At 54.0% G+C, this 26,038-nt stretch overlaps 1 protein-coding gene across 2 annotated transcripts in view; it reads left to right on the top strand.

Annotated features, from left to right (window-relative positions):
• Window positions 1–787: 787 nt before the first annotated feature.
• The window catches only part of POLD1 (DNA polymerase delta 1, catalytic subunit), a 29,833-nt gene continuing 4,582 nt past the window's right edge, over window positions 788–26,038 (top strand). The window contains exons 1-17 of one of the 2 annotated variants that reach the window (XM_047077560.1): window positions 788–816; window positions 12,212–12,414; window positions 12,778–12,891; window positions 15,077–15,223; window positions 15,309–15,434; window positions 15,506–15,674; window positions 15,776–15,857; window positions 15,929–16,058; window positions 16,565–16,731; window positions 17,060–17,164; window positions 20,703–20,843; window positions 20,939–21,049; window positions 21,477–21,668; window positions 21,835–21,923; window positions 22,008–22,124; window positions 22,279–22,392; window positions 22,715–22,862. In XM_047077560.1, the coding sequence (XP_046933516.1) occupies window positions 12,213–12,414; window positions 12,778–12,891; window positions 15,077–15,223; window positions 15,309–15,434; window positions 15,506–15,674; window positions 15,776–15,857; window positions 15,929–16,058; window positions 16,565–16,731; window positions 17,060–17,164; window positions 20,703–20,843; window positions 20,939–21,049; window positions 21,477–21,668; window positions 21,835–21,923; window positions 22,008–22,124; window positions 22,279–22,392; window positions 22,715–22,862 (2,154 nt within the window). In that variant the 5' untranslated portion in view covers window positions 788–816; window position 12,212. Of the gene's footprint in view, window positions 817–12,211; window positions 12,415–12,777; window positions 12,892–15,076; window positions 15,224–15,308; window positions 15,435–15,505; window positions 15,675–15,775; window positions 15,858–15,928; window positions 16,059–16,564; window positions 16,732–17,059; window positions 17,165–20,702; window positions 20,844–20,938; window positions 21,050–21,476; window positions 21,669–21,834; window positions 22,125–22,278; window positions 22,393–22,714; window positions 22,863–26,038 lie in introns of both variants that reach the window. The other variant, XM_047077559.1, reaches the window with a different exon arrangement.

Here is a 26,038-nt window from a genome sequence, read left to right as displayed (position 1 = left end):
TAAGGACGGGTTGTGGACATCTCTTAGTCCCTCCTTCTCCTGTGCCAGGCTCCCAAGGGGTCTCAGAAGTGAGCTGGGTGGACAGTCCGGGCCAAGAGTGAAGGGGGTGTTGCTTGGAGGGATGGGCTGGGTACTGAAAGGTGTGGTTTTTCTTTCGAGCAGCTGGGGGTAAGGTGGGGAAGTGACTAGTTACGAGGAGAAGTCCTGTTGCAAGCAGTGTGCCCGGCGCCCCCACGTGTGCCCGCCCTGCGCTAAGTCTAGTTTACAGGTAGGGAAACCGAGGCATGAGACAGAGCTGACCGGACCTCCCCTACACGGGGAGGGCAGACGTCAGGTCTTCCGCCAGCGGAAAGAAGGGCCGTGCGCAAATTGTCCTCTCGCCTTGGCCTTCCGCAGAAAGCAGGCCCGCGAGCCGAGGATACGCGCGATGCCCCCGCGGGCGGGGAGCCGAGGCCGGGAGGACAGCGGGGCCGGCCGCGCCGCCGCGCCGCCGCGCGCAACGAGAGCCGGAATCCGCCGAGCTGCCGTCGGAGGGGGCGTGGCTTAGGAGCAGGCCCCTCTCTCAAGGCGGGGCGGGGTTTGGCGAGAATATATGGAAAGTGGGAAGAGGCAACATCCTAAATTGGACGGACGGGGCGTGGCCTAGTCCCAGTTGAAAGGAGGGGCGTGGCTCGAAGGCTTGTCGGGGCGTGGTCTCGCCCTACTTGGGCGGGAGGGGCGTGGCCCAGGACGGCGCGCGGCGGCTCTGAGCCTGCGCGCGCTGGAGTCAGGGGTCACAGCGACGTAGGCTGTGGCGGGAAACGCTGTTTGAAGCGGGTGAGTGAGGGGAGAAGGGGGCTTGAAGGGACTCGACTTGGCAGAGAAGGAAGGTGGAGGAGTCGGGCATGTAGGCCTGAGAGAAGGGTTGCGAAGGGGAGCGTGGAGGCGGGAGGGCGCGCGGTAGAGGGGCGAGGGCCAGTGGTTCTGGGCGCGTGCGCGGGGGCGCGCAGGAAGATGATTGGGGCTGGGGGGCCCCCTCGGGATGCGGGGGGCTCTTGTGCTGGGCGCCTGGCCCCTGGGGTGAGCTGGGAGATGTACCCTGGAGGATCTTTGGGGCGACGGGATCCCGGACGCAGTGGAAGACTGAATTGGTGCACGTGGTGGCATGCTGATATGCTTTATTCTCTAAATATTGAATACTCCGTGCCAGGCACTGTTCTAGAAGCAGAGGCTACAGCCCGAACAAGTCAGAGAAAGTCGTTGGCTCAGGAGAAGACAGACAGTAGACAAGTGATAAGTAATAACGATAAAGCAACGCTTTCAGGGTTTGATACCTTATCCGAAGTGAAATAAAACAGGGTGGCCTGTTTCTTTAGCTGGAATAATCAAAAATCCTCTCTCTGGGGAAGTGACATTTGACAGAGAAGTCAGCCATGTAAAGAAAGATTTGGACAGGGGGACCATCAGGTGCAAAGGCCCTGAGGTGGGAAGGAATTTGGCTCCTAGTCCAGGTTCCACAGGGAGCCATGGGAGGTTTTGAGCGTCAGAGCAACATGACCTACCCTGCGTTTTGAAAAAGGCCCTGGGTGCTGATTGAAGATGGGATTGTAGTGGGAACAGGAATGCAAGGAGGAAGACCAGTTAGGAGGCAAGTGGGGACATTGGCTCAGACCACAGTGCTGTCAGCCTCAGGTTGTCTTCGGGGTTTGAGCCAGCAGGCCGCGGGGGTGTAAGGAAGAACTCGGGCGGCTGGGGTATGTGGTTTGGCTGGATGGAGAGAGAAGGCGGAGGCAGAACGGATTCGGGGTGCCACTCTGAGGTGGCAGTGAGTGGGCAGGGTTTAGAGAGAGGCAGGTTGATGATGTCACCTTCTCACCTTTATAGCCCCACCCAGGCCAGGTTACCTGTCTACCCCCAGCCCTGGCTGCACTTCACCCAGGCCTCCTGTCCCGCAGAGACGCTCCTTTCCCACCGAAGGCCTTTGCCACGCTGTTCCTTCTCCTGCGATGCTTTTTCTTCTCTCTTCGGTCCCTTTCACTCAGCTGCTCTCAAGAACAGGCACTTTCCTGGGCACTGGGAAGCCGGTCATAATTCAGTTTGGTTGGGGAGAGGACAGGAGTTCTCAATCCAGAGTGCTCTGAGCCAAAACGAGGCAGCACTAGTCTTTGGGAATCGAGAGAAGCTCCAGGGACTTGGGAAATACTTGGGTCGGTGGCACTCGAGAGGAGTCTAGACTGCCGCACCTTGAAGTGACCTGCGTTCCGGACACCGCGTGAGTGATGCTGGGACCCTAAGACCCTGACCCCTGTTTTTTGTTTTTTTTGTTTTAAGTTTTTAAATTTATTTTGAGAGAGGGAAAGAGAACGTCAAGCAAGCTTTGCGCTGTCAGTACAGAGCCCAACGCAGGGCTTAAACTCACCAACCACGAGATCATGATCTGAGGCTTTTTTTTTCTTTTCTTTTTTTTTTTTTTTTTTTTAATTTTAAGATTTTTATTTTTAAGTAATCTCGGTACCCAATGTGGGGGCTCAAACTCACAGCCCCGAGATAAAAAGTCACATGCTCCACCGACTGCGCCAGCTGGGCCCCCAGTGAGGCCTGTTTAAAAAAAATTTTTTTTTTAATGTTTATTTATTTTTGAGAGAGAGAGACAGAGCGCGAGTGGGGGAGGGGCAGAGAGAGAGGGAGACACAGAATCCGAAGCAGGCTCCAGGCTCGGAGCTGTCGGCACATCAGCACAGAGCCCAGCGTGGGGCTCGAACTCATGAACCACGAGATCATGACCTGAGCTGAAGTCAGATGCTCAACTGACGGAGCCACCCAGGCGCCCCGATTTATCTTACTGTCCGTCCCCGCAATGCCGAATGAAAACTCTGTGAGAGCAGGGATTCTGTCTTATCTCCTGCTGTCTCATGCGCCCTGAAGAGTGCCTAGGACAGAGGGTGAAGATGGAAGGAACTCACAGAATCTTCACAGAATCTCCTGAGGCAGGTGCTGTTACCCTCCGACGCAATGACTAGAACCAAGGCCCAGAGAGGTGAAGCTGTCTCCCCAGGGTGGCACAGCTAGCTTGGAGGGTTCAGAGTCTCATCCCAGAGCCCCATTCTGAACCAGCACCGCAGACTGCCGGCCTCCAGGGGTGTCTGGCGAGGTACGGGGGTGAACTCTCTACCCAGCGAAGGAGACACACTGGGGATGGATTCCTCTGCTAGCTCGCCCCTGTACCCTGGCTCACGCACCTAGCGAGGGAAAGGTTAAATAATTGCAAAAGTACCTGTTCCGTCTGCCCCCTCCCCAGAAAACGACCTGCTTTTCGTGCTTTGGCCTCATCCCTCCTCTGGGCCTCCCTGACTCTCACTACCCTTGTCGCAGGCCAGGGACCATCTGGGCCTGTGTCTGACTCCCCCGCCAGACGGGAACCCCTTGAGGTCTGCTGCTTCTCTGCGTCCTCAGCATTGCCTGGCACAGGCTTTGGGAAGTGCGTGCTGGGTGAGACTGCCCCCCTGCTTTTCTCAGCCACCTGACTCCTCTGTCTGCAGAGACCCAGCTCCAGCTCTTCCAGGAGAGTCGGCGGCCCCCCGGGGCACCCCAGGCAGCTGGTCCTACTTCCCTTACTGTATAGGTGCACCCAACCCAGAACTGCTTCAGAATGTGAGCCCCCCAAAAACAGGGGTCAGGGGGCACCTGAGTGGCTTAGTCGGTTAAGCGTCTGACTCTGGACTTTGGCTCAGGTCTTGATCACACAGTTTTGTGAGTTTGAGCCCCGTGTCGCGCTCTGCACTGGCAGCGCAGAGCCTCCTTGAGATTCTCTCTCTCTCTCTCTCTCTCTCTCTCTGCTCACATGCTGTCTCTGTCTCTCAAAATAAATCTTAAAAAATTTTTTTTTAATAAATTAAAGTTAAAAAAAAATAAACAGGCCTCGCTGAGAAGGTGACATTTAAGCAAAAACCTAAAGGAGGGGAAGGAGGAAGCCATGGGGACATCCGGGGAAGAGTAGGGCAGTGGGAACAGCTTGTGCAAAGGTCCTGAGGTAGGACCAAGCCTGGCACATTCAGGGAAGAGAGAGGAGACAAGTGGCTGGAGCCAAGTGCACAAGGGGGAGAGGGCAGGAGATAGTGTCTAAAAGGGAAGGGGGTGATTGCGCAGGGTCTGTGGGCTAGCCGGAGGACTTTGCTTTAGCTCTGCATGAGATGGGACCCAGGGGCCAGTTCCGAGGGGAGGAGGGATGGGATGACCTGGCATATTCGTAGGGGATCTCTCTGGTTACTGTGCGAAGAGTACACTGAGGGCTCCTCATTCATTCAACACATCGTTCTCCAGCACCTGCTGTGCACCAGGCTCTGTTGTAGACACCCTCAAATGCTTCAGTGACAGGGCAGACCAGATCCCTGCCAGCGCTGGGCTCAGGTTCCAGCAGGGGGAGACAGACACAAAGCAGTGCACAAAATAATGCTGCCAACAACCTCTGAGAACCAGAGGGGCAAGGCTGGGAGCCCAGCGGGGGCTGGGAAGTGCTGAGACTCGGTCCAGTGGCAGTAGAGCCTATGGGACTGACAGGTGTGTTCTGAGGGGAAGGGAGAAGCTGGGGTGACTCCGAGGTGGTTGGCCTGGTGGGAGTTGCCTCTTCCCGAACTGGGGAGGCTGTGGGATGCAAGGAGCAGGTCGGGGCAGGGGAAGGCGAGGGGCCCGGCTTTGGAGTGTGAGATGCCTGAAGAGACACGTGCTCAGTGAGCAGCTGGGTTGGGCAGGCTGGGGCCTGGGGGGCGGTCTGGGCTGGAGACAGGAAGGGCAGACGTGATCATCGGCATAGAGGTGGCAGTGAAAGCCGTCAGATAGAGATGGGACGAGAACCCCGAAGGAGGGAGTGTCACAGAAACCAGCGGGCACTCAGCGTTGTCTGTTTGCCAGTGAAGGGTCCAGAAGAGGAGAGGGCCCCGTGTTTCCCCAGCTCCTGTCCTGTGCCAGGACACACTGGGGGCTCTTTCCTTCTAATCCTTCCTTGCCTATGATGGGGAACTAGCACAGGAACCTCGGTTTTGCTCCCGGAGTCCCCTTCCCTCCCACCGCACCCTCCTGGCCACAGCCCGCTGACCTGGGGAGCCAGACTGCCCCCCTCCCGCCTCCCTCTGCCAGGCCAGGGCTGGCCACTGCCCCTCTGCCCCACCCAGGCCTCCCCCCGCAGGTCCGAACTCCGTCTCTCTGGCCGCCTGTATGGCTGGAGCAAAGGCCTCCAGGCTTTTTCCTTCCTGTGGGATAAGCCACATGTAGGCACAAAAGGAGAGGCCGTACAGGGCCTCCGTCCCTGTTCAAAGTGTGTGTGTGCCCGGTCCCAGCAGCGCTATCCACGATAGGCCAAAAGTGCAGATGCCGCCAATGTGCACTGAGCGACGAACGGATCAACACAACGTGACGCAGCCACACAGTGAGGCAATATTTGGGCGTAAGAGGGAATAAAGGGCTGACACCTTCTGCATCCCGGTGAACCCGGAAAACACTATCCTAAGTGAAAGAAGCCAGACACTGAGGGACACATATTGGAAGGGTCCGTGAATAGGAAAGGCCCGGAATAGGCAAATCCAGAGACAGACAAAGTTGGTTAGTTGGGAAAGTGGGGTGGGCTGAGTTGAGGGGTGATGGCCAAAGGGGTGTGAGGATTCATTTTGGGGTGATGAAAAGGCTCTAAAGTTGACTGTGGTGATGGTCACACAGCTATGAATATACTAAAAGCCATCAAACTATACACTTGAAATGTGTGGGTCACACGGTGTGTGAATTCTATCTCAATAAAACTGTCCCGGAATGGCTGGGTTGGTCGGTCAGTTAAGCGTCTGACTCTTGATTTCTGCTCAGGTCACGATCTCGTGGTTTGTGAGTTTTAGCCCCGAGTTGGGCTCCGTGCTGAAGGCGCGGAGCCTGCTTGGGATTCTCTCTCTCTCCCTCTCTCTCTGCCCCTCCCCTGCTCATGCTCTCTCTCAAAATAAATAAGTAAAACTTGGAGCTCCTGGGTGACTCGGTTAAGTGTCCGACTTTGGCTCGGGTCGTGATCTCACGGTTCGTGGGTTCAAGCCCCACATCAGGCTCTGTGCTGACAGCTCAGAGCCTAGAGTCTGCTTCATATTCTGTGTCTCCTCTCTCTCCCTGCCCCTCCCCCACTCACACTCTGTCTCTCTCTGAAAAATAAATAAACATTAAAAAATTAAGTAAAGGGGCGCCTGGGTGGCGCAGTCGGTTGGGCGTCCGACTTCAGCCAGGTCACGATCTCGCGGTCCGTGAGTTCGAGCCCCGCGTCGGGCTCTGGGCTGATGGCTCAGAGCCTGGAGCCTGTTTCCGATTCTGTGTCTCCCTCTCTCTCTGCCCCTCCCCCGTTCATGCTCTGTCTCTCTCTGTCCCAAAAATAAATAAACGTTGAAAAAAATTAAGTAAATAAGTAAAATAAATAAATAAGCATAAAGCTGTCCCATCTTGTCCCTCCCCCCCTCCCCCACCGCTGGGAAGCCAGTGTTACCAGTTTATTACCTATCTTTCCAGAATTATGCATTAAAAACAAACATGCTTTTACATATTCTCCCACACACCTTGTAAAAATGTTATTTTTTAAATTTTACATATTTTCCAACTTTTTTTTTTTGGTAAGTAATCTCCACACCCAGTATGGGGCTTGAACTCATAACCTTGAGATCAAGAGTCGCATGCTCCACCAACTTTTGTTCTGAAAAGGCACCCTCTAACTTTTGTTCTGAAAAATTGCAAGGCTGCATAGAAGTTGCATGACAGGGGCCCTGGGGGACTCGGTCGGTTGGACGTCCGACTTCAGCTCCGGTCATGATTTTGCTGCTCGTGGGTTCAAGCCCCGCCCTCGGGTTCTGTGCTGACAGCTCTGAGCCTGGAACCTGCTTCCAATTCTGTCTCCCTCTCTCTGTCTTTCCCCCTTCCCCCACCATGCTCTTTCTCAAAAATAAATAAACATGAAAATTAAAAAAAAGTTGCATGACAGATACAACAAAGCCCTGTGTACCCTTTGCCTGGACTCACCAGCTGTTAACATCATTTGCTTTATCTGGATGCACATACACTTTTTTCTTTCTTTCTTTCTTTTTTTCTTTCTTTCTTTCTTTCTTTCTTTCTTTCTATTTATTTATTTATTTAAACTTTATTTATTTATTTTGAGAGGGAGAGAGAGAATCCCAAGCAGGCTTGATGCTCACTGTGGAGCCTGATGAGGGGCTCAGTCTCATGACCTGAGTCGAAATCAAGTCGGACGCTAAACTGACTGAGCCTCCCAGGTGCCCCATGTTCTCTTTTTTGGCTGAACTGTTTGTAAGTTATAGTCATCATGGTACCTGACCTCCAAAAACTCTAGCAGAACAGTGACATCCTACAGAACTGCGGTTTAATCATAATCAGACCATTTAACCCGCGGCAATACTGTTACCTCATAGACAATCCTTATTCAGTTTGTCCAGTTTCCTGGTAACATTCTGCGTAGCTATTTTTTTTCTAATTAATTTTTTTATGTTTTTTATTATTTTTGAGAGAGAGAGAGAGAGAGAGAGAGACAGCGTGAGCAGGGGAGGGGCAGAGAGAGAGAGACCTGGAATCCGAAGCAGGCGCCAGGCTCTGAAATGTCAGCACAGAGCCCGACACAGGGCTCTAACTCACGAACTGTTAGACCATGACCTGAGCTGAAGTCGGACACTTTGCCGACTGAGCCACCCAGGCGCCCGTGCATAGCTATTTTTGAGAGAGATATATATATGTATTTTAAGTAGGCTTCATGCCTAGCGCAGAGCCCAGTGTGAGGCTTGAACTCACAATCCTGAGATCAAGACCTGAGCTGAGATAAAGAGTCAGATGTTTAACCAACTGAGCCACCTAGGTGGCCCTGCTATTTTTTATTTTTTTTAGTGTGTTTTTATTCATTAGAGAGAGCACGTGCATGTGCGCACGAGTGGGAAAGGGGCAGAGAGAGCGGAACAGAGGATCTGAAGCAGGCTCCACTCTGACACCAGTGAGACTCCACTCGAACTCACAGACTCTGAGATCATGACCTGAGCCGAAGTCAGATGTTCAACTGACTGAGCCACCCAAGTGCCTCTGTTTTTTATTTTTTAATCTAAGATCTGATCTGGGGTCATGTTACATTTAGTTGCCAGGACTGTGCAGTCTCTCCTTCAATTTAAAAGTTTCCTGGCTTTCCAGCCCCCACCCTTCCATGCCATTGACATTTTTGAAGATTCCAGACTGGTAATTTTTGCAGGCCAGTCCTTACTTTGGCTTGATTGTTTCCTAATGCAAAGAATCAGGGCAAACTTTTTTTAGACATTTTTTTTCCTAATACAAAAAGATAGCAATCTAAGTACACCGTTCTGCACGTTGGTTTCTCTAACAATGGGTCTTTGAGAGCCCTCCACATGAATGCATAGAGAGCTTCCTCATTCCTTTATACAGCTGCATAATATTCCATGGAACAGTCTTCATATAATTTATTTAAACAGTCCCCCGGGGGAGGACATTTAGGTGGTTTCCAGTCTTTTGCCATTGCAAACAATGCTGCCGGAAATAACCTCGTAAATGCAGTTTCTCATATGTGATAGTATATCTATAGCACAAACCCCTAGGTGGGGAAATGGGGCCTTCCAACTTTTATGTTTTAATGGAGGTGGAATTTACATATAGTGAAATGCACAGGTTCTCAAGTGGACAGTTGTGGGTAAGGTACATTTTTGTCAGCCCAGAAAATTCCCTCATGCCCCTTCTCAGTCAGCCTCTCCCTCCTGGTAAGCAACCACTAGCCTAATTTCTAGCACCATAGATTAATCTATTCTAGAACTGTGTAGGGGTGCCTGTGTGGCTCAATCGGTTAGGCATCCCACTCTGGATTTCAGCTCAGGTCATGATCTCACGGTTTGTGGGTTCAAGTCCCACATTGGGCTCTGCACTGACAGCGTGGAGGCTGCTTGGGATTCTGTCTCCCTCTCTCTCTGCCCCTCCCCCATGTGCACCTGTACACACACTCTCCCTCTCAAAAATAAACATTTTAAAAAACAAGTTAAAAAAAAAACTTTGTGTAAATGGCACCACACCATATATACTCTCTCATTTTCAATTGAGGTGAAATTAACCATTTTAAAGCGTAGAGTTCAGTGGCATTTAGTACGTTCACAATATTGTACATCTACCACCTCTGTCTACTTCCAGAACATTTTCATCCCCCCCAAAAGGAAGACCCCATACCCCTTAGCACTCACTCCCCATTCCTGCAATGCATACTTGTGTGTCTGGCTTCTTTATTTAAAAAAAAATTTTTTTTTAAATGTTTGTTTATTTTTGAGAGAGAGAGAGAGTGCGAGCAGGGGAGGGGCAGAGAGAGAGGGAGACACAGAATCTGAAGCAGGCTCTAGGCTCCCAGCTGTCCGCACAGAGCCCGACGTGGGGCTCGAACTCACGAGCAGTGAAATCATGACCTGAACGGAAGTCGGACACTTAACCACCTGAGCCGCCCAGGCGCCCCTATGCATCTGGCTGCTTCTGTGCAGCATATTTTTGAGGTTCATCCATCCATTGTGTCACTCAGTAGCTGCCTCCTGTCTGATGCTGAGACGTATTCCATTGTATACCATCCTGAACATTTGCCAACAACACATCCCCAGTCAGTTCAGGATTTTTCTGTGCTCTATTTGTTAAGGTCCGGGCTAAGCTGCTGGAACAGAGACCCCACGGCACGGTGGCCCGGGCAAGATACAAGTGTATTTCTCCACATAACTGCCCTCAAGTAGGCATTTCTGCCCCAGAAGCTTGTCAAGGGGACTGGGTTCCTTCCATCTTGTAGCTCTGCGTTCCCTGGGGTGTTGTCCTTGACCCCGTGGTCAAGGTTGGTTCACCCCCACTGTATCCATGCTCTAGCCATAGAGAAGGGAGAGGAGGCTAGAAGCAAGCTTCCTTTTAAGGCTGTCCCAGTCATTCCTTCCATGAGATAACTCAGTAAAGTGACCATCCCTAGCAGTGCATGCTGGGAAATGTAGTCTCCGGCTGGGTTGCCTGCAGCAGCTCAGAGGCAAGGGGTCAGCTGCAAAAGGACGAAGGGGAGACTGGATCTGGGGTTTGGGTGGGGTTACGGGATCCAGAGGTGTTCACTTGAACTCAGGGCAGCTGACCTGTGCCCTTCCTGCCCTCCCTCCCAACTGGGTCTGGGGTCTGCCTTAGGTTCCTATACTCTGTCTAGGCCTGGATGCTGGGAGACATAAACTCTTAAAAAACTTCTTTCTTTTTTTAATCTTAAACTGATGGGAAGATCCAAAGAATAATACAAAGAGCATATACCCTTTACCCAGATCCACGTTTTAACATTTTCCCTTACTTGTTTTATGATTTGTATGTACATAAGCTTTCTTTTTTTCCTGTCTCTACACACATATGCCACCTAAAACAATTTTTTTAATAGCTTGCATACATCATGGTTATTTACCCTTAATAGTTGAGTTTTTATTTATTTATTTTTTTTTGAGAGAGATAGACCGTGCAAGTGGGGGAGGGGCGCAGAGAGAGAGAGAGAGAGAGAGAGAGAGAGAGAGAGAGAATCCCAACCAGACTCCCACCTGCCAGCACAGAGCTTGATGTGGGGCTCAAAATCATGAAACCTTGAGATTATGACCTGAGCCGAAACCAAGAGTCAGATGCTTAACTGACTGAGCCACCCAGGCACCCTGAGTGTGCATTTTCTTAGAATATTCTCTTACCGAACCATAGTGAAGTTGCCAACCTAAAGAGGCTTAACTTGAATACAATCTTCTGTCAAACCTACTAGAGGATGTGTACTTTTGTATCAATATATCTTGTCAAAATACGCTCCAAAATGATTTTTTATATGTTGCAATTAAGAAAACATATAAATGGGGCGCCTGGGTGGCTCAGTTGGTTAAGCGTCTGACTTCGGCTCAGGTCATGTTCTCGCGGTCCATGAGTTGGAGCCCCGCGTCAGGCTCTGTGCTGACAGCTCAGCCTGGAGCCTGTTTCAGATTCTGTGTCTCCCTCTCTCTCTGTCCCTTCCCTGCTCACACACACACACTCTCTCTCTCTCTCTCTCACGTGCGTGCGCACTCCCAACAATAAATAGTAAACTTGTTTTTAAAACATCAAGTTTATTTAAAAAAAACCTATAAACATGTATATTGCAGCCTCCATTTGGTTTTTTGTTTGTGTTTACTACATTAGATCCTAGATTACAAGGGTAATACTATAAAGGGCATTTGGGGGGATTGTTAGAGAAACTGGAAAAGGGACTCTTTATGTTGTGATTGGATTGTTAAATGTCCTGGATTTGATCACTGCACCTTGCTGGGTATAGAGAATGCCTTTGGGACGCCTGGCTGGTTCAGTCAGTACAGTGTGTGACTTTTGATCCCAGGGTTGTGGGTTCAAACCCCACTTGGGGCATGGAGCCTACTAAGAAAAAGAGAGAATGTCTTTGTCCTTCAGCAACACATTGTAAAGTACACAGGGGTCGAGGGGCATAATATCTAACTAACATATCTACCTGACGCACAACTCACTCAACTGACTCAGAAAAAGTAAATCATGTGATGATGTGTGCATATTACCTTGTTACGTATGGAGGAGGTAATGAAGCAAATGTGGTGTCAAGCTGACACTTGGGGAATCTGGGTGAAGGGTGTGCAGGTGTGGAAATTTGAACTTATTTCAGAATTAAAAGGGCTCCGTTTCTGTTTTGTTTTTAAGGGGGAGGGAAGCCTTTGAAGTGTTTTGAGCTGGGAAGGGACCAGATCAGATTTGTGACTGGCCTGAAGAGGTGCTTCCCGGCCGCTTGTCGAATGAAGGCCCGGGCAGGCAGGGTGACAGGCGGGTGTGGACATCAGAGAGAGAGGTTTATGAAAGGAAGGGATGTGCTAAGGACCAGGTGTGTGAGTGTGAGTGTGGAGGCCCTGCAGACCGGGTGACAAGGGGTTGGCCAGGGGCAAGCAGACAGCAGAAAGGATGTGGAGGGTTTGAGCACGTGAGGAGAGGGTTACACCGAGGTGGGGAGTGGGCTGTAATCATAGTAACTGAGAGTATTTGACACGCGGAATGTGCCACCACCCCGTGAGCCTGCGGGTAGAGGGTCGTGTTACTCTTGAGGCACTCTGGAGAATGGAAAAGAGGCTCACGGTCACGGTTGGTACACGGGGGGTTCAGGAGGAAGACAGGAACCTTCTCCGAGCCTTGACTTGCCCCACAGGATGGATGGCAAGCGGCGGGCGGGCCCGGGCCCTGGGGTGCCCCCCAAGCGGGCCCGTGGGGGCCTCTGGGATGAGGATGAGCCGTCTCAGCCATCCCAGTTCGAGGAGGAGCTGGCGCTGATGGAGGAGATGGAGGCAGAGCACAGGCTGCAGGAACAGGAGGAGGAGTTGCTGCAGCCGGCCCTGGAGGGAGCCGCGGACGGTGAGACCCACGGCGGGAACCCCCTGCCCCCCCCTCCCCCTCTTGCCTGTGAACCGTGTCGGCCACGAGGCTCACCTGTAACCTCTGACTTCTGGCCCACTTTGCGCTCCGTGAAGTGCCGGCCTCTGACCTCACACCAGTATGCGTTCTGCCTTTGTTGTCTGCAGCTCCAATTCTGACCTTCACCCTTGACCCCGTGACCTCTCCCGAGTTTCCGGCCAGACCCAGAGCCCCGCCTCCACCTGACTTTCTCTGCACATCAGGGGCCACCTGAGAGATCATGGGCTGGGTTGGGCGGGCCCGTTACTTACTTCTGGGGGAGGACCACCATTCCATGTAGCCTGCCTCCCTCCCCCCACCCAGGGCAGTTCTCCCCAACGGCCATAGATGCCCGCTGGCTTCGCCCCTCCCCGCCCTCCCTGGATCCCCAGACGGAGCCCCTCATCTTCCAGCAGTTGGAGATCGACCATTACGTGGGTGAGCTTGGTGGTCAGGCCTGGTGGGTGGGAGGAGGGGCCCAGGGCTCCTGGGGTGCAGGCTGGGCCGGGTCAGCACCTCTGGCTTTGAGAGAAGAGATGGACACGGACAGTCCCCGTCCAGGTGGCCAGGGCTAGGAGAGGGAGGGACAGGGCTGTGGGTGCCCGAAGGGGCAGCAAGAGGGAAAGTGGCGGTGCGGGTGTCCAGCGGGGCTTCCTGGAGGTGGGGACTGTCTTCCAACTGAGGCCTGAAGGTAAGAGCCGGCTCCTTGCCGAGGAGGGAGGCGTGCAGTTCGACATCCGTCCGTCCATCCAGTGTCCATCAGGAACAGCCAAGCATCTGTATTGAGCCAGGCCCTATTCCTGTCAGACCAGGTCCCTGCTCTCAGAGGCTCACCTTCTAGAAGGATAGGCAGAATAAAAAAGGAAATGGAGCCTCAGGTGGCCATGAGGGTTATGGCGGAACATAAAGGAGGGTAGGGGTGCCAGATTGTGCATCTTGGAGGTCTGGGAAAGCCTCTCTGAGGAGGCAACAAGGAGCCACGGGGCTGTCTGGGAAAGAGGGGTTCTGGGCAGAGGGTCCTGAGCAGGCAGCAGGTCTGGAACGTTTGAGGAACAGCGAGATCAGTGTGGTAGGAACAAGGAGCGAGGGGAGGGGGGAGGGGTGGCACATGAGATCCTGCCCGCCGAGGCAAGGACTTCAGGGCTCCAGTCTGAGCAGGCTGGAAAAGTCTTTGGGGAGACCCAACCCCAACTCACAGGTTAGAAGGCTCCCCGGTAAGAGAGGGAAGGGACAAGTTACAGGCGGGGAGGAAACATTGCGTTCCCCGGATCTGAGCAAGAACTCGCGCTGCGAAAATATAAGAAGCATTCAGATCTCGACAGCAAGAAGACAGTCCAGTCCAAAAGTGGACCAAACACCCGGGTAGACAATTCACTGGAGGATACGCAGGCGCGAATAAGCTCAGTGTCACTGGCTGTCAGGGAAACGTAAATGACAGCCACACTGAGACCTGACAACCTATCAGGAGAGCTAAAAGAAAGCCCAGCGACACGAACGATCATTGATAAGGATGCAGAGCCACCGGAAAGCTTGCTTGTGCCCCGCTGGTGGGAACGCTGTGTGTTGCTGCCCCTGTGGGAAACAGTCTGGAAGTTTCCTAGAGTTCAACCTACTCTTCCCCCGCCCCCAGCTTTCTTAAGATACAAGAGTTAAATCTGCTTTTTCCATAGGATCAGGCAATTCCAGATATTTCCCCTGAAGGAATGAGAGCCAGGAGGCTGTGATTCCGTTTATACGGATAGACTGGAAAAAAACAAAATTAAGGGCACCTGGGTGGCTCAGCTGGTTAAGCTTCTGACTCTTGATTTTGGCTAAGGTCATGGCCTCACGGTTTGAAGGACCGAGTCCCACATCTACACTGATGATGTGGAGCCCGTTTGGGATTTTCTCTCTCCTTCTCCTGCCCCTCCCCTGCTCATGCTTGCAAGCGCTCTCTGTCTCAAGATAAGTAAATAAGCTTTTTTTTTTTTTTGAGTTGAAAGAAAGACAAAATTAGAATGACGGAGAGTGGACCATCAGTGCCAGCGGGTGTGGTTCCAAAAATGCATCTCGCAGGAGCTGTTTGGAGTGATGGAGCGGTTTTGTACCCTGATTTTGATAGTGGTTACGTGAATCTGTATAAAATATGTGTTAAAGCTCCTAACTGCACACACAACGTCGATTTTACTTTTGTTTTTAAATACTTATTTTTGAGAGAGAGTGCGCACGCACGTGAGCGGGAGAGGGGCAGAAAGAGAGAGCAAGAGAATCCCAAGAAGCGCAAAGCCCAACACAGGGCTCAAACTCACCAACCATGAGATCATGGTGTGAGCCGAAGTTGGGCACTCAAATGACTGAGCCACCCAGGCGCCCCTCAGTTTTACTTTTCAAAAGAAAATATTTTTTGCAAAAAGAGGGCAGGGGCTCCTTCTAGCTATAGGAGGTAGACCAAGATGAAAAGGAGACCAGTGGGGAGGCGCTCAAAGCCGAGTGGACAGCGTGGAAGGCCAGTGGGGGCAGAGGCACCCGGTGCTGCCGGAATCAGGGGGCTGTGTTCCCAGCAAAGGAGAAGCCTGGGGAGGCAAACCTTTGAGGAATACGGAGGGGTAGCCTCTGCCTCATCCCGTGAACCCTCCACCCCCAGGCCTGGCGCAGCCCCTGCCTGGAGCAGCCCCGCCACCCCCCGGCTCCGTCCCTGTCCTCCGTGCCTTCGGAGTCACTGATGAGGGCGTGTCCGTCTGCTGCCACATCCACGGCTTTGCTCCCTACTTCTACACCCCGGCGCCCCCTGGTGAGTGGCCCTGACCCACAAGACCCCCGCCCCAGCCCTCCGGAGTCCCCCTGCACTTCTGACCAGCTCTCCCCACCCCCCCCAGGTTTTGGGCGCGAGCACCTGGGCGACCTGCAGCGGGAGCTGAATGCCGCCATCAGCAGGGACCAGCGCGGAGGGAAGGAGCTCGCGGGGCCGGCCGTGCTATCTGTGGAGCTGTGCTCCCGGGAGAGTGAGTGCCCCGCCCCCGGGTCCAGCAGGCAGGGCTCCCTCCGGGCCGGTGCCAGCCTCGTCTGTCCGCAGGCATGTTCGGGTACCATGGGCACGGCCCCTCCCCGTTTCTGCGCATCACCCTGGCGCTGCCGCGCCTCCTGGCCCCCGCCCGCCGCCTCCTGGAGCAGGGCATCCGTGTGCCGGGCCTGGGCACCCCCAGCTTCGCGCCCTATGAGACCAATGTGGACTTTGAGATCCGGTACGGCCCCTGCCCAGCCTCTCCAACCTCCACCCCCGCTTCCGCCCCCACCCCCACCCCGCTAGTCAGCTTCTGCCTCCTGCTCTTCATCCCCTGTCCAGGTTCATGGTGGACACAGACATCGTCGGCTGCAACTGGTTGGAACTCCCAGCGGGGAGATACCTCCTGAGGCTGGAGGGGAAGGTGCGGGGCTCACTGGGGGCAGGGGCACAGAGCCGGGCCCCTGCAGCCACTGACGTGCCCCACCCCTACAGGCCACGCATTGTCAGCTGGAGGCGGACGTGCAGTGGTCTGACGTGGTCAGTCACCCGCCAGAAGGGGAGTGGCAGCGAATTGCGCCCCTGCGCGTGCTCAGCTTTGACATCGAGTGTGCTGGCCGCAAAGGTCTGTCTCCGGGTCTCGGGGCTCCTCCCTCCCTCCCTTTAGACGCGTGACATGCCAGTCTTGCCCCACGAGCCCCCATACTTCTTGAGCTCGCTGGGGAAGGAGTGAACATGAAAATGGACAGTTGTCATAAGATTCTCACTTGGAGGATGGTGGAGAGTGACAGGGCAGCTCAGACAGGTGGGCGGGAAGGCCTTAGGAGCGATGCGGCAGGCCTTGTGAAGAGGGACAAGCGGGGGTGTATGGGTGGGGAGAACCTCTGCCCCCCCCCACCCCTCCGCAGAGAATAGGAAGTGCAAAGGCCCTGGGGCAGGACCCAGTCTGTGAGGGGCAGGGAGAGGGCCAGAAGAAGGCAGAGGGGAACAGCGTGGGTCATGCGAGGGCTGTAGGCAGTGGGGTTAGGAATCGACAGGCTGGGGAGATTTGGATGTGCAGCTCCCCTGATGTGTCACAGAGGAAAAGAAGAAGTTCGGTCCCCTGCATCCCCCTCCTTCCTCCCTGCGCAGGCATTTTCCCGGAGCCTGAGCGGGACCCCGTGATCCAGATCTGCTCACTGGGCCTGCGCTGGGGTGAGCCGGAGCCCTTCCTACGCCTGGCGCTCACCCTGCGGCCCTGCGCCCCTATCCTGGGCGCCAAAGTGCAGAGCTATGAGCGGGAGGAGGAGCTGTTGCAGGTGGCTCTCATTCCATGTCCCTTTATGTCCTCAGAACCCCCCACCCAGCCTCCACATCCCAGGTGCAAGGCCATGTCCTCCGCATGCTGAGACGCCAAGTCCACGGGTTCAGATCCCTTTGCTTTGGTGGGGGAGGGGGTGTGTGAACATTTCCCGTCTGGGTCCTGTGTTATTTTCAGAAGCACCTGCCCGATCTTACTGCAGTGGGCAAGAGGGCTCCAGGCTCGCTCTTGGGGACTTCTGGAATGTTCCAGGAGCGGGGAGGATCCATGCTAGGGGGACGATCAGGATGACAACCAGGGTGATCCTGTGTGCTCCCACCCCACAGGCGTGGTCGACCTTCATTCGCATCATGGACCCCGATGTGATCACCGGCTACAACATCCAGAACTTTGACCTTCCATACCTCATCTCCCGGGCCCAGACCCTCAAGGTAGGGCAGGAAGGTTAGGGAGGCTTGCCTTTAGGTGCACCACTGGGGGCCGAAGGGGTGGGTGGCCGCCCTGCTCCTCCTTGCTGCTTTTCCCTTGTGGCTCTGTCCCCCTTGGGCGGTCTGGCTTGCTCTGTGTCCCTGCAGCCCACCGCCCCCAGTGGCTCCAGGGACATCACCGAAAAGCCAGCTCTGGCCCCATCCCTGCCCTGCTCGAAGTCCAGAAGGTTATTTGGCTTTTGCAGAGGCAAGGAGAGCATTTATGGTTAAATAAGGAAAGGCCTGTGTGTTGGAAGGGCAGACGGAAGCGTGCGTGGGGATAGTGTCTTGTCTTCTAGACTTTAAAATATGTCAGCCAAAAATAAGGAAAAGGGGGATTCCTTGAAATGTATGGCAAAACCTTGACGCTTGTTGAACCTGGGAGTCACCGTACGGGGCGTGCTAATTTGCTAGGGCTACCTGAACAGTACCGCAGGCTTGTGTCTTCTTGCAGGCTGGAACTCAGAAGTCCAAGATCAAGGCCTCACAGGCTTGGTTCCTTCCGAGGCCTCTCCTAGCCTCTGGTGGTCTCAGACATACCTGGGGTGTCGGAGGCGGGCTCCCCGATTCTTCAGCTTGTCTTCTAATTTGGGCATATCTCTGCCCAAATTTCCTCTTTTTCTAAGGACACTGTGGTCTTGGGTCAGAGCCAACCCTGATGATCTCAACTTGATTGCCTGTAGAGACCCTATTTCCAAAGAGATTACGTTCTGAGGTGTGGAGGTTAGGACTTCAACATCTGGGATTGATGTTGACAACAGTTCAACTCACAATAGTGGTTATGTTGTATCGTTTCCTCCTTTTCCTTATGTTTGGCCAGTTTCGTGATGAAAAATAAAAATCACGTTTGGGGCGCCTGGCTGCCTCTGTCGGTAGAGTGTGCAACTTGATTTCAGGGTCGTGAGTTCAAGCCCCATATTGGGCATGGAGCGTACTTAAAAAAAATGCAATAAAATGGTATTTTAAAAATCATGTTGGGGTGCCCGGATGGCTCAGTTGGTTAAGCATTCGACTCTTGATTTCGGCTCAGGTCATGATCTCACAGTTCGTGACTTTGAGCCCCACATCCAGCTCTGTGCTGACAGTGCGGAGCCTGCTTGGGATTCTCTCTGTCTCCCTCTCTCTCTCTGCTCTTCCCCAGCTTGTGCTCTCTCTCCCTCTTTCTCTCTCAAAATAATTAAACTTAAAAACTTATTTATTTATTTATTTTGTATTATGAAATTTATTGTCAAATTGGTTTCCATACAACACCCAGTGCTCATCCCAAAAGGTGCCCTCCTCAGTACCCGTCACCCACCCTCCCCTCCCCCCCACCCCCCATCAACCCTCAGTTCTCAGTTTTTAAGAGTCTCATGCTTTGGCTCCCTCCCTCTCTAACCATTTTTTTTCTCCCCCTCCCCCATGGTCTTCTGTTAAGTTTCTCAGGATCTACATAGAAGTGAAAACATGGAATCTGTCCTTCTCTGTATGACTTATTTCACTTAGCATAACGCTCTCCAGTTCCATCCACGTTGCTACAAAAGGCCATATTTCATTCTTTCTCATTGCCACGTAGTATTCCATTGTGTATATAAACCACAATTTCTTTATCCATTCGTCAGCTGATGGACATTTAGGCTTTTTCCATAATTTGGCTATTGTTGAGAGTGCTGCTATAAACATTGGGGTACAAGTGCCCCTATGCATCAGCACTCCTATATGCCTTGGGTTAATTCCTAGCAGTGCTACTGCTGGGTCATAGGGTAGGTCTATTTTTAATTTTCTGAGGAACCTCCACACTGTTTTCCAGAGCGGCTGCACCAATTTGCATTCCCACCAACAGTGCAAGAGGGTTCCCGTTTCTCCACATCCTCTCCAGCATCTATAGTCTCCTGATTTGTTCATTTTGGCCACTCTGACTGGCATGAGATGATATCTGAGTGTGGTTTTGATTTGTATTTCCCTGATGAGGAGCGACGTTGAGCATCTTTTCATGTGCCTGTTGGCCATCTGGATGTCTTCTTTTTTTTTTTTTTTTTTTTTTTTTTAATTTTTTTTTTTTTCAACGTTTATTTATTTTTGGGACAGAGAGAGAGACAGAGCATGAATGGGGGAGGGGCAGAGAGAGAGGGAGACACAGAATCGGAAACAGGCTCCAGGCTCCGAGCCATCAGCCCAGAGCCTGACGCGGGGCTCGAACTCACGGACCGCGAGATCGTGACCTGGCTGAAGTCGGATGCTTAACCGACTGCGCCACCCAGGCGCCCCTGGATGTCTTCTTTAGAGAAGTGTCTATTCATGTTTTCTGCCCATTTCTTCACTGGATTATTTGTTTTTCGGGTGTGGAGTTTGGTGAGTTCTTTATAGATAATTTTGGATACTAGCCCTTTGTCCGATATGCCATTTGCAAATATCTTTTCCCATTCCGTTGGTTGCCTTTTAGTTTTGTTGATTCCTTTGCGTTGCAGAAGATTTTACCTTCATGAGGTCCCAATAGTTCACTTTTGCTTTTAATTCCCTTGCCTTTGGGGATGTGTCAAGTAAGAAACTGCTGTGGCTGAGGTCAGAGAGGTTTTTTCCTGCTTTCTCCTCTAGGGTTTTGATGGTTTCCTGTCTCACATTCAGGTCCTTTATCCATTTTGAGTTTGTTTTTGTGAATAAAAATATATGTATTTTAAAAAATTGTGGGGCGCCTGGGTGGCTCAGTCAGTTAAGCTTACGACTTCGGCTCAGTTCATGATCTCGGTTCGTGGGTTCAAACCCCGTGTCGGGCTCTGTGCTGACAGCTCAGAACCAGGACCCTGCTTCGGATTCTGTGTCTTCCTCTCTCTCTGCCCCTCCCCTGCTCGTACTCTCTCTCTCTCTCTCTCTCTCTCTCTCTCTCTCTCTCTCTCTGTGTCTCTCTCAAAAGTAAATAAACGTTAAAAATAATTTTTTAAAATTGTGTTTATGGCCCCCAAGAGTTCCGGGAAGGAGTCCATCCCTCTCAGTCTGGCATTTATACGTGGAGACACTGCTCCCCTGTCCTCTGCACCCCTGCCCTGCTACTTCTCCAGCTCAGGCCTCCCCTCTCTACCCTGTCCCTCTCACGCCACCTCCTGTCCTGGCCTCAGACCCAGCTCTCTGTGCTGCCCCCTGCTGTGCGCCCACCTAACTGTCCCCCAGGCCCCTCCCCCCACTCAGTTCAGCATCGCCCCCAAATCTGTTCTTCCTCTGATGCCCATCTGGGTGCAGCACCCCAGCCACTGAGCACCATGCCTGCCCCCCTCAGCCCTGCAGCCGTCCTGACCTCCTGTCTCCCTGCAGTCCATGCCTACCCAGCCCCAGAGCGTCTTTCTGCATCAGAGCTCCACCTGCTTCCGCCCACTCAGCCCCAGCTCCCAACAGGAAGAGGGTGGCGTCGCGGGTGTCGTGGTGGTGGCTCGTGTGGTCTGCATTCCTTTGGCACGGCCCCAGAGGTCCCAGATCCGGGCCGGCCGTTGCCCACTGCAGCCTCCACCCCTCCCTGGTGCTGTGTCCCCAGGTGGAGTCGTTCCCCTTCCTGGGCCGCGTGTCTGGCCTCCGCTCCACCATCCGGGACTCGTCCTTCCAGTCCAAGCAGACCGGCCGGCGGGACAGCAAGGTGGTCAGCATGGTGGGCCGCGTGCAGATGGACATGCTGCAGGTACGCGCGCGGGGCCGGGAGGGTGCCCGCCCTCGTGGGGCTGCTGCCCGGGCCCTGGGCCCACCCTGCGCCCCCGCTCCCCCTCCCCACTGCAGGTGTTACTGCGAGAGTATAAGCTCCGCTCCTACACGCTCAACGCCGTGAGCTTCCACTTCCTGGGCGAGCAGAAAGAGGACGTCCAGCACAGCATCATCACTGACCTGCAGGTGCCTTTCCTGCGACCTCTGACCCCCCTCCCGCCTGCCCCGACCTCACACCTCCGCTCCCTGCCCCCGACCTCTGATCTTACTCTTCCGTCTAATTCTCTGACCCCAGCAGCCCACCTTCCTGACCTTGGGCTGCGATCTCCCAGCTGTTCTCCCGACTCTCACCTTAACCTCTTGCCTCTGATCTGTGACCTCACTTGGCAGATGTGACTCCTCATGTAACCTCTGGCACTGTGACCTTATTCCCTTGCCCTGCCCCCGCCTCTAGCCCACACTCGCCCATCAGACTGCTCCCTTTTCCTCTGACCCCGCAACTCCCCGACCCCCAGCTCTGCCCACTCCGCACCCAGACCCTCGCCCTCTCCCTGACCCCTGAGCCCTCACGGCTGCCCCTCCACCCCCTGATGCCCTCCATGCCTGTCCCCAGAACGGGAACGACCAGACACGCCGCCGCCTGGCCGTGTACTGCCTCAAGGACGCCTTCCTGCCCCTGCGGCTGCTGGAGCGGCTCATGGTGCTGGTGAACGCCATGGAGATGGCGCGCGTCACCGGCGTGCCCCTTGGCTATCTGCTCACCCGCGGCCAGCAGGTCAAGGTCGTGTCCCAGCTGCTGCGGCAGGTCAGTGGGCGGAGCTGAGGGTGGGCATCCCAGTGCTCTGGCAAGTCCCCGCTCCCAGCCTCCGGTCACTTGGTCACTCAGTCGCTCGCTGTGGCTTCTGGGCCACGACACCTGACGCGCTGCCCCACCTGGGCCTGCCTCCATTTTCCACCTTCTCCCCTCCCAGGCCATGCGCGAGGGGCTGCTGATGCCCGTGGTAAAGACAGAAGGTGTCGAGGACTACACGGGAGCCACAGTCATCGAGCCCCTCAAAGGGTATGACCCCGTGTCTGGGTGGGGGTGGCTCGGGGCTTCCGGCCCTGACTCCTTCCCTCCCCCCCTGCCCCCCTCCCCCCCCAGGTACTACGATGTCCCCATCGCCACACTAGACTTCTCCTCTCTGTACCCGTCCATCATGATGGCCCACAACCTGTGCTACACCACACTCCTGCGGCCCGGGGCCGCCCAGAAACTGGGGTATGGCACCTTTTTCATCTTGAGGGCCCCAGGCCCGGGACCCAGATGGGAAGGGGAGTGGAGGAGAGACTTGAGAGGTGGGGAGAGCCTGAGGGGGTCTCGAGGGGAAGAGGTGGGGAGGCTGGGCATCACCCCCCGGCGTCCTCCGCCTCAGCCTGACAGAGGATCAGTTCATCAAGACGCCCACAGGGGATGAGTTTGTGAAGACGTCAGTGCGGAAGGGCCTCCTGCCCCAGATCCTGGAGAACCTTCTCAGCGCCCGGAAGAGGTGGGTTCTTGAGCGCCCCACCCACCCCTTCTCAGAGCTCAAACTTGCTGAGGCTCCTCACCAGTCTGTCTCTCGTGGGTCACCCCAGGGTTGCCGCGCCACACATTAACTGCCACGGTGTATGAATTAGAACAAGACACCCCTCCAGATGGCTCCCCTTTGCCCCCTCTGCTGGACACCTCTGTGTAGTACACAGCCTGCACAACTGTACACGGCACCCATTTCTCGAAAGGCACCTTGACCAGTGCCCAGGCCAGGGCCTCTTATCTTTCCCTGAGATATGGGACGCTGCCTCAGTGGCCTGTGCTTCCTCTCTCTCCAGGGCCAAGGCTGAGCTGGCCAAAGAGACAGACCCCCTGCGTCGGCAGGTGTTGGATGGGCGGCAGCTGGCGCTCAAAGTGAGCGCCAACTCTGTATACGGCTTCACTGGTGCCCAGGTGGGCAAGCTGCCGTGCCTGGAGATCTCACAGGTGAGTGCCCAGTTCCCACAGTGGAAGGTGGGGGGCACACAGCCCCTCCCTGGGAGAACCAGGGCTCCGTGTGGTAGAGCCCAGGCTGCCCCAACTTGCCAGCTTTCGGGAGAGGGGATGCGTGAGTGTTTGGTTAATTCATTTTTGAACAAATGCTCGCCGAACGTCCTGTGTGGGTCCAGCAGGTGGCAAAACGGATGAGAGTTCCTGCTCTCGTGTGGTGCGCAGCCTCGTGGTCACGCAGATGGTGACAGCAGCAGATATGGGAAGGCAGTTGGTGCCGAGGGCTCTGCAGACAGATGAAGCAGTGGCAGGGGCGTAGGGGTGGTGAGCAGAGGCTTTGTTCATTGCTCATTCATTTAATCTCTCATAGTCCACCTGAAGACCCCACCCACCTCTCCCCTGGTCCCCATGAGGGTGGGGGAGTGGAGAGCAGGTCCCCTGCCTCCAAATGAGAGGATGGGGCCATGTGTCTGCTCATGGGGGCTGGGGTGGTGCCCAATAGCACAGCCAACCCCTGACGCTTGATTTGCCGTGTGTGCTCCGTCACTGAAGGAGCAGGTGCGCGGATACCTCTTCCTGCCCCGGGTGTGAAGATGCTTGGTCAGTGCTCTGCTCTGAGAGAGAACATGGGCAGAAAAGCCCACCGCCTTACCTCCCAGCTGTGTTCTCGGCCTGCTCACCGGACGCAGCTCTGCTGCTCGGACAGAAAAACATCCACGGTCAGACCACAGAGGGTCTGAGTCCGAGGTTCTGCCAAGCTGGGATCAGGGCCTCAGCTCCTGGCTTAAGAGAGCCTTAGAAGGGCCTTCCTGCCCAGCCCCTTCCCCTGGAGTTTGGGTCTCGGCACATTCCAGGCTTGGTTACTTCCAGCCCCAGGAAGCTCCCTCTGTATGTAGGCGTTATATCGGTCCTCACGTGGCTCTGGAGGGAAGGCTTGGAAGAATTGCCAGTGGCGGGGCTTTTTGGTGGGAGAAGCCTATGCACACACCCACTCATCTTCAGTTCAGGGGCCCCCAAGACCACCCTCACCTCAAGTGATCTGCTAGAAGGACTCCACGAACTCAGAAAAGCTGTCCTACTCACAGTTATGACTTAATACAATTAAAGCATAGAGATTAAAATCAGCCAGGGGAAAAGGCATGGAACTTCCAATTTGTCTCCACCGGTGGAGTCATGCAGACAGTGTTTATTTCTCCCGGCGTTGATGTGTGACAACATGCATGGAGTGTTGCCAACTAGGGAAGTTCACTGAGCCTCAGTGTCCTGGGTTTTTACTGGGGGCTGGTCACATAGGCATGGAGCATCTGTGTGACCGACCTTCGTTACTCAGTCTCCAGCCCCTGCAGAGAGGTCAGGCTGCTAGCGTGTGGCCCGAGGCCTCACCATGAGTCACACTGTCAGCACAGTCCAAGGTCCTAGGTGAACAAAGACGCTCTTTTAGGCAGGACGTTCCAAGGGCTTCAGGTTCCCTCCCAGGAGCCAGCCAAGAGCCAGGGCTCTTTCTGGGCAAGTTTCCTCCTATAGTGCATCCCACCCATATTGCTCTCATTGGCCTTTCATAAGTCTCTGTGGGCCTCCCCCAGGCTCCCTGGTAGAGAGAGGTGGGTGTTTGGCTGTCAGACTCCAGCCCCGAAGCAGAGGCCAGGCCAGGAGGACTTGGCTTTGCTTCCCTTGGGGCTTCTTCATCAGGGCCACCGCTTTCTGGTCATGTCCCTCTGTCTTTTCCCTCTTCATCCTTCCCTGTGTTTCTTTGCCTTTTTCCTTATTGCTGTCTCTCAGGCTTACAGGGGCAGGGAGATCAAACAAACAAACAAAATACTGAATCATTCCCGAAAAGGATGAAGGAAAGAAAAAGGAACATAGAACAGGTGAAACAAGCAGAAAGCATATAGTAAAGTGGTGAACATTTAAGCCCAGATATGTTCCGTAATTATACTAAACGTAAGTCACGTAAATGCTCCACTTAAAAGACAGAGATCTTCTGACTGGATCCAAACAAACAAAAGCAGAAGAGTCACACCCATCTCTCCTTGGTGTGTGCCCCGGGCATTTTTTTTTTTTTTCCTAAAATTTTTCAATGTTTTTATTTATTTTTGAGACAGAGAGAGACAGAGCATGAGCAGGGGAGGGGCAGAGAGAGAGGGAGACACAGAATCTGAAGCAGGCTCCAGGCTCTGAGCTGTCAGCACAGAGTCCGACGCGGGGCTCGAACTCACGGACTGCGAGATCATGACCTGAGCTGAAGTCAGATGCTTACCCGACTGAGCCACCCAGGCGCCCCGCCCCGGGCATTTTTTAATGTTTATTTATTTATTTATTTTAAAAAAAAAATTTTTTTTTTCAACGTTTATTTATTTTTGGGACAGAGAGAGACAGAGCATGAACGGGCGAGGGGCAGAGAGAGAGGGAGACACAGAATCGGAAACAGGCTCCAGGCTCTGAGCCATCAGCCCAGAGCCCGACGCGGGGCTCGAACTCACGGACCGCGAGATCGTGACCTGGCTGAAGTCGGACGCTTAACCAACTGCGCCACCCAGGCGCCCCAATGTTTATTTATTTTTGAGAGAGAGAGAGGGAGACACAGAATCCCAAGCAGACTCCAGGCTCTGAGCTATCAGCACAGAGCTTGACATGGGGCTCATGAGCTATGAGATGATGATCTGCACCGCAGTCCGAAGCTCAACCTTCAGTTGAAGGCTCCCCTTCGGTTCCCTTATTTGTAAAGTAAGATTGTTGGAAAGTTTCTCCATGAGCCTGGCACATCCCCCTACTCTGAGGGGGCATTCGACAGTATGTAGGGTCATTTCTGGTTGCCCAAGGATTTGGGGGTTGCACTACTGGCTTTCGGGGTGGGGGCCGGGAATGTCAGTGATCCTGCACCATGGAGAACTACCTGCAATGTTACCACATGTCACAGCACCTCCATGGCAGGAAACAAACAGTGTGCTGATGGCCTCTTTTGGCTTCAGCCTTTCTAACCCTCATCTTTGCAGACCTTCCTCCTCTGTGCCTAGAGCTCTGGGCTAGCGACCCAGTTCTTTCCAACAGATGGTTGAAAAGGAGCTTAGTAGCTGCGTTTTGTAGATTTGGGCATTGAGGCCCAGAGGGGCAGAGTGACTCACCCAAGCCCACGCCCCCAGGAAGTAGCGGAAGTGGCACCCTGAGCCCAGGAC

This window comes from Lynx rufus, unplaced genomic scaffold (assembly GCF_022079265.1).
Source record: "Lynx rufus isolate CCGP_SWC_20201006 ecotype Redwood Valley unplaced genomic scaffold, mLynRuf1.p SCAF_16, whole genome shotgun sequence".
In the NCBI taxonomy this organism is placed as follows: domain Eukaryota; kingdom Metazoa; phylum Chordata; class Mammalia; order Carnivora; family Felidae; genus Lynx; species Lynx rufus.
Note: the sequence above shows the minus strand (reverse complement) of the source record. Positions and strands in the feature narration are given on the sequence as shown.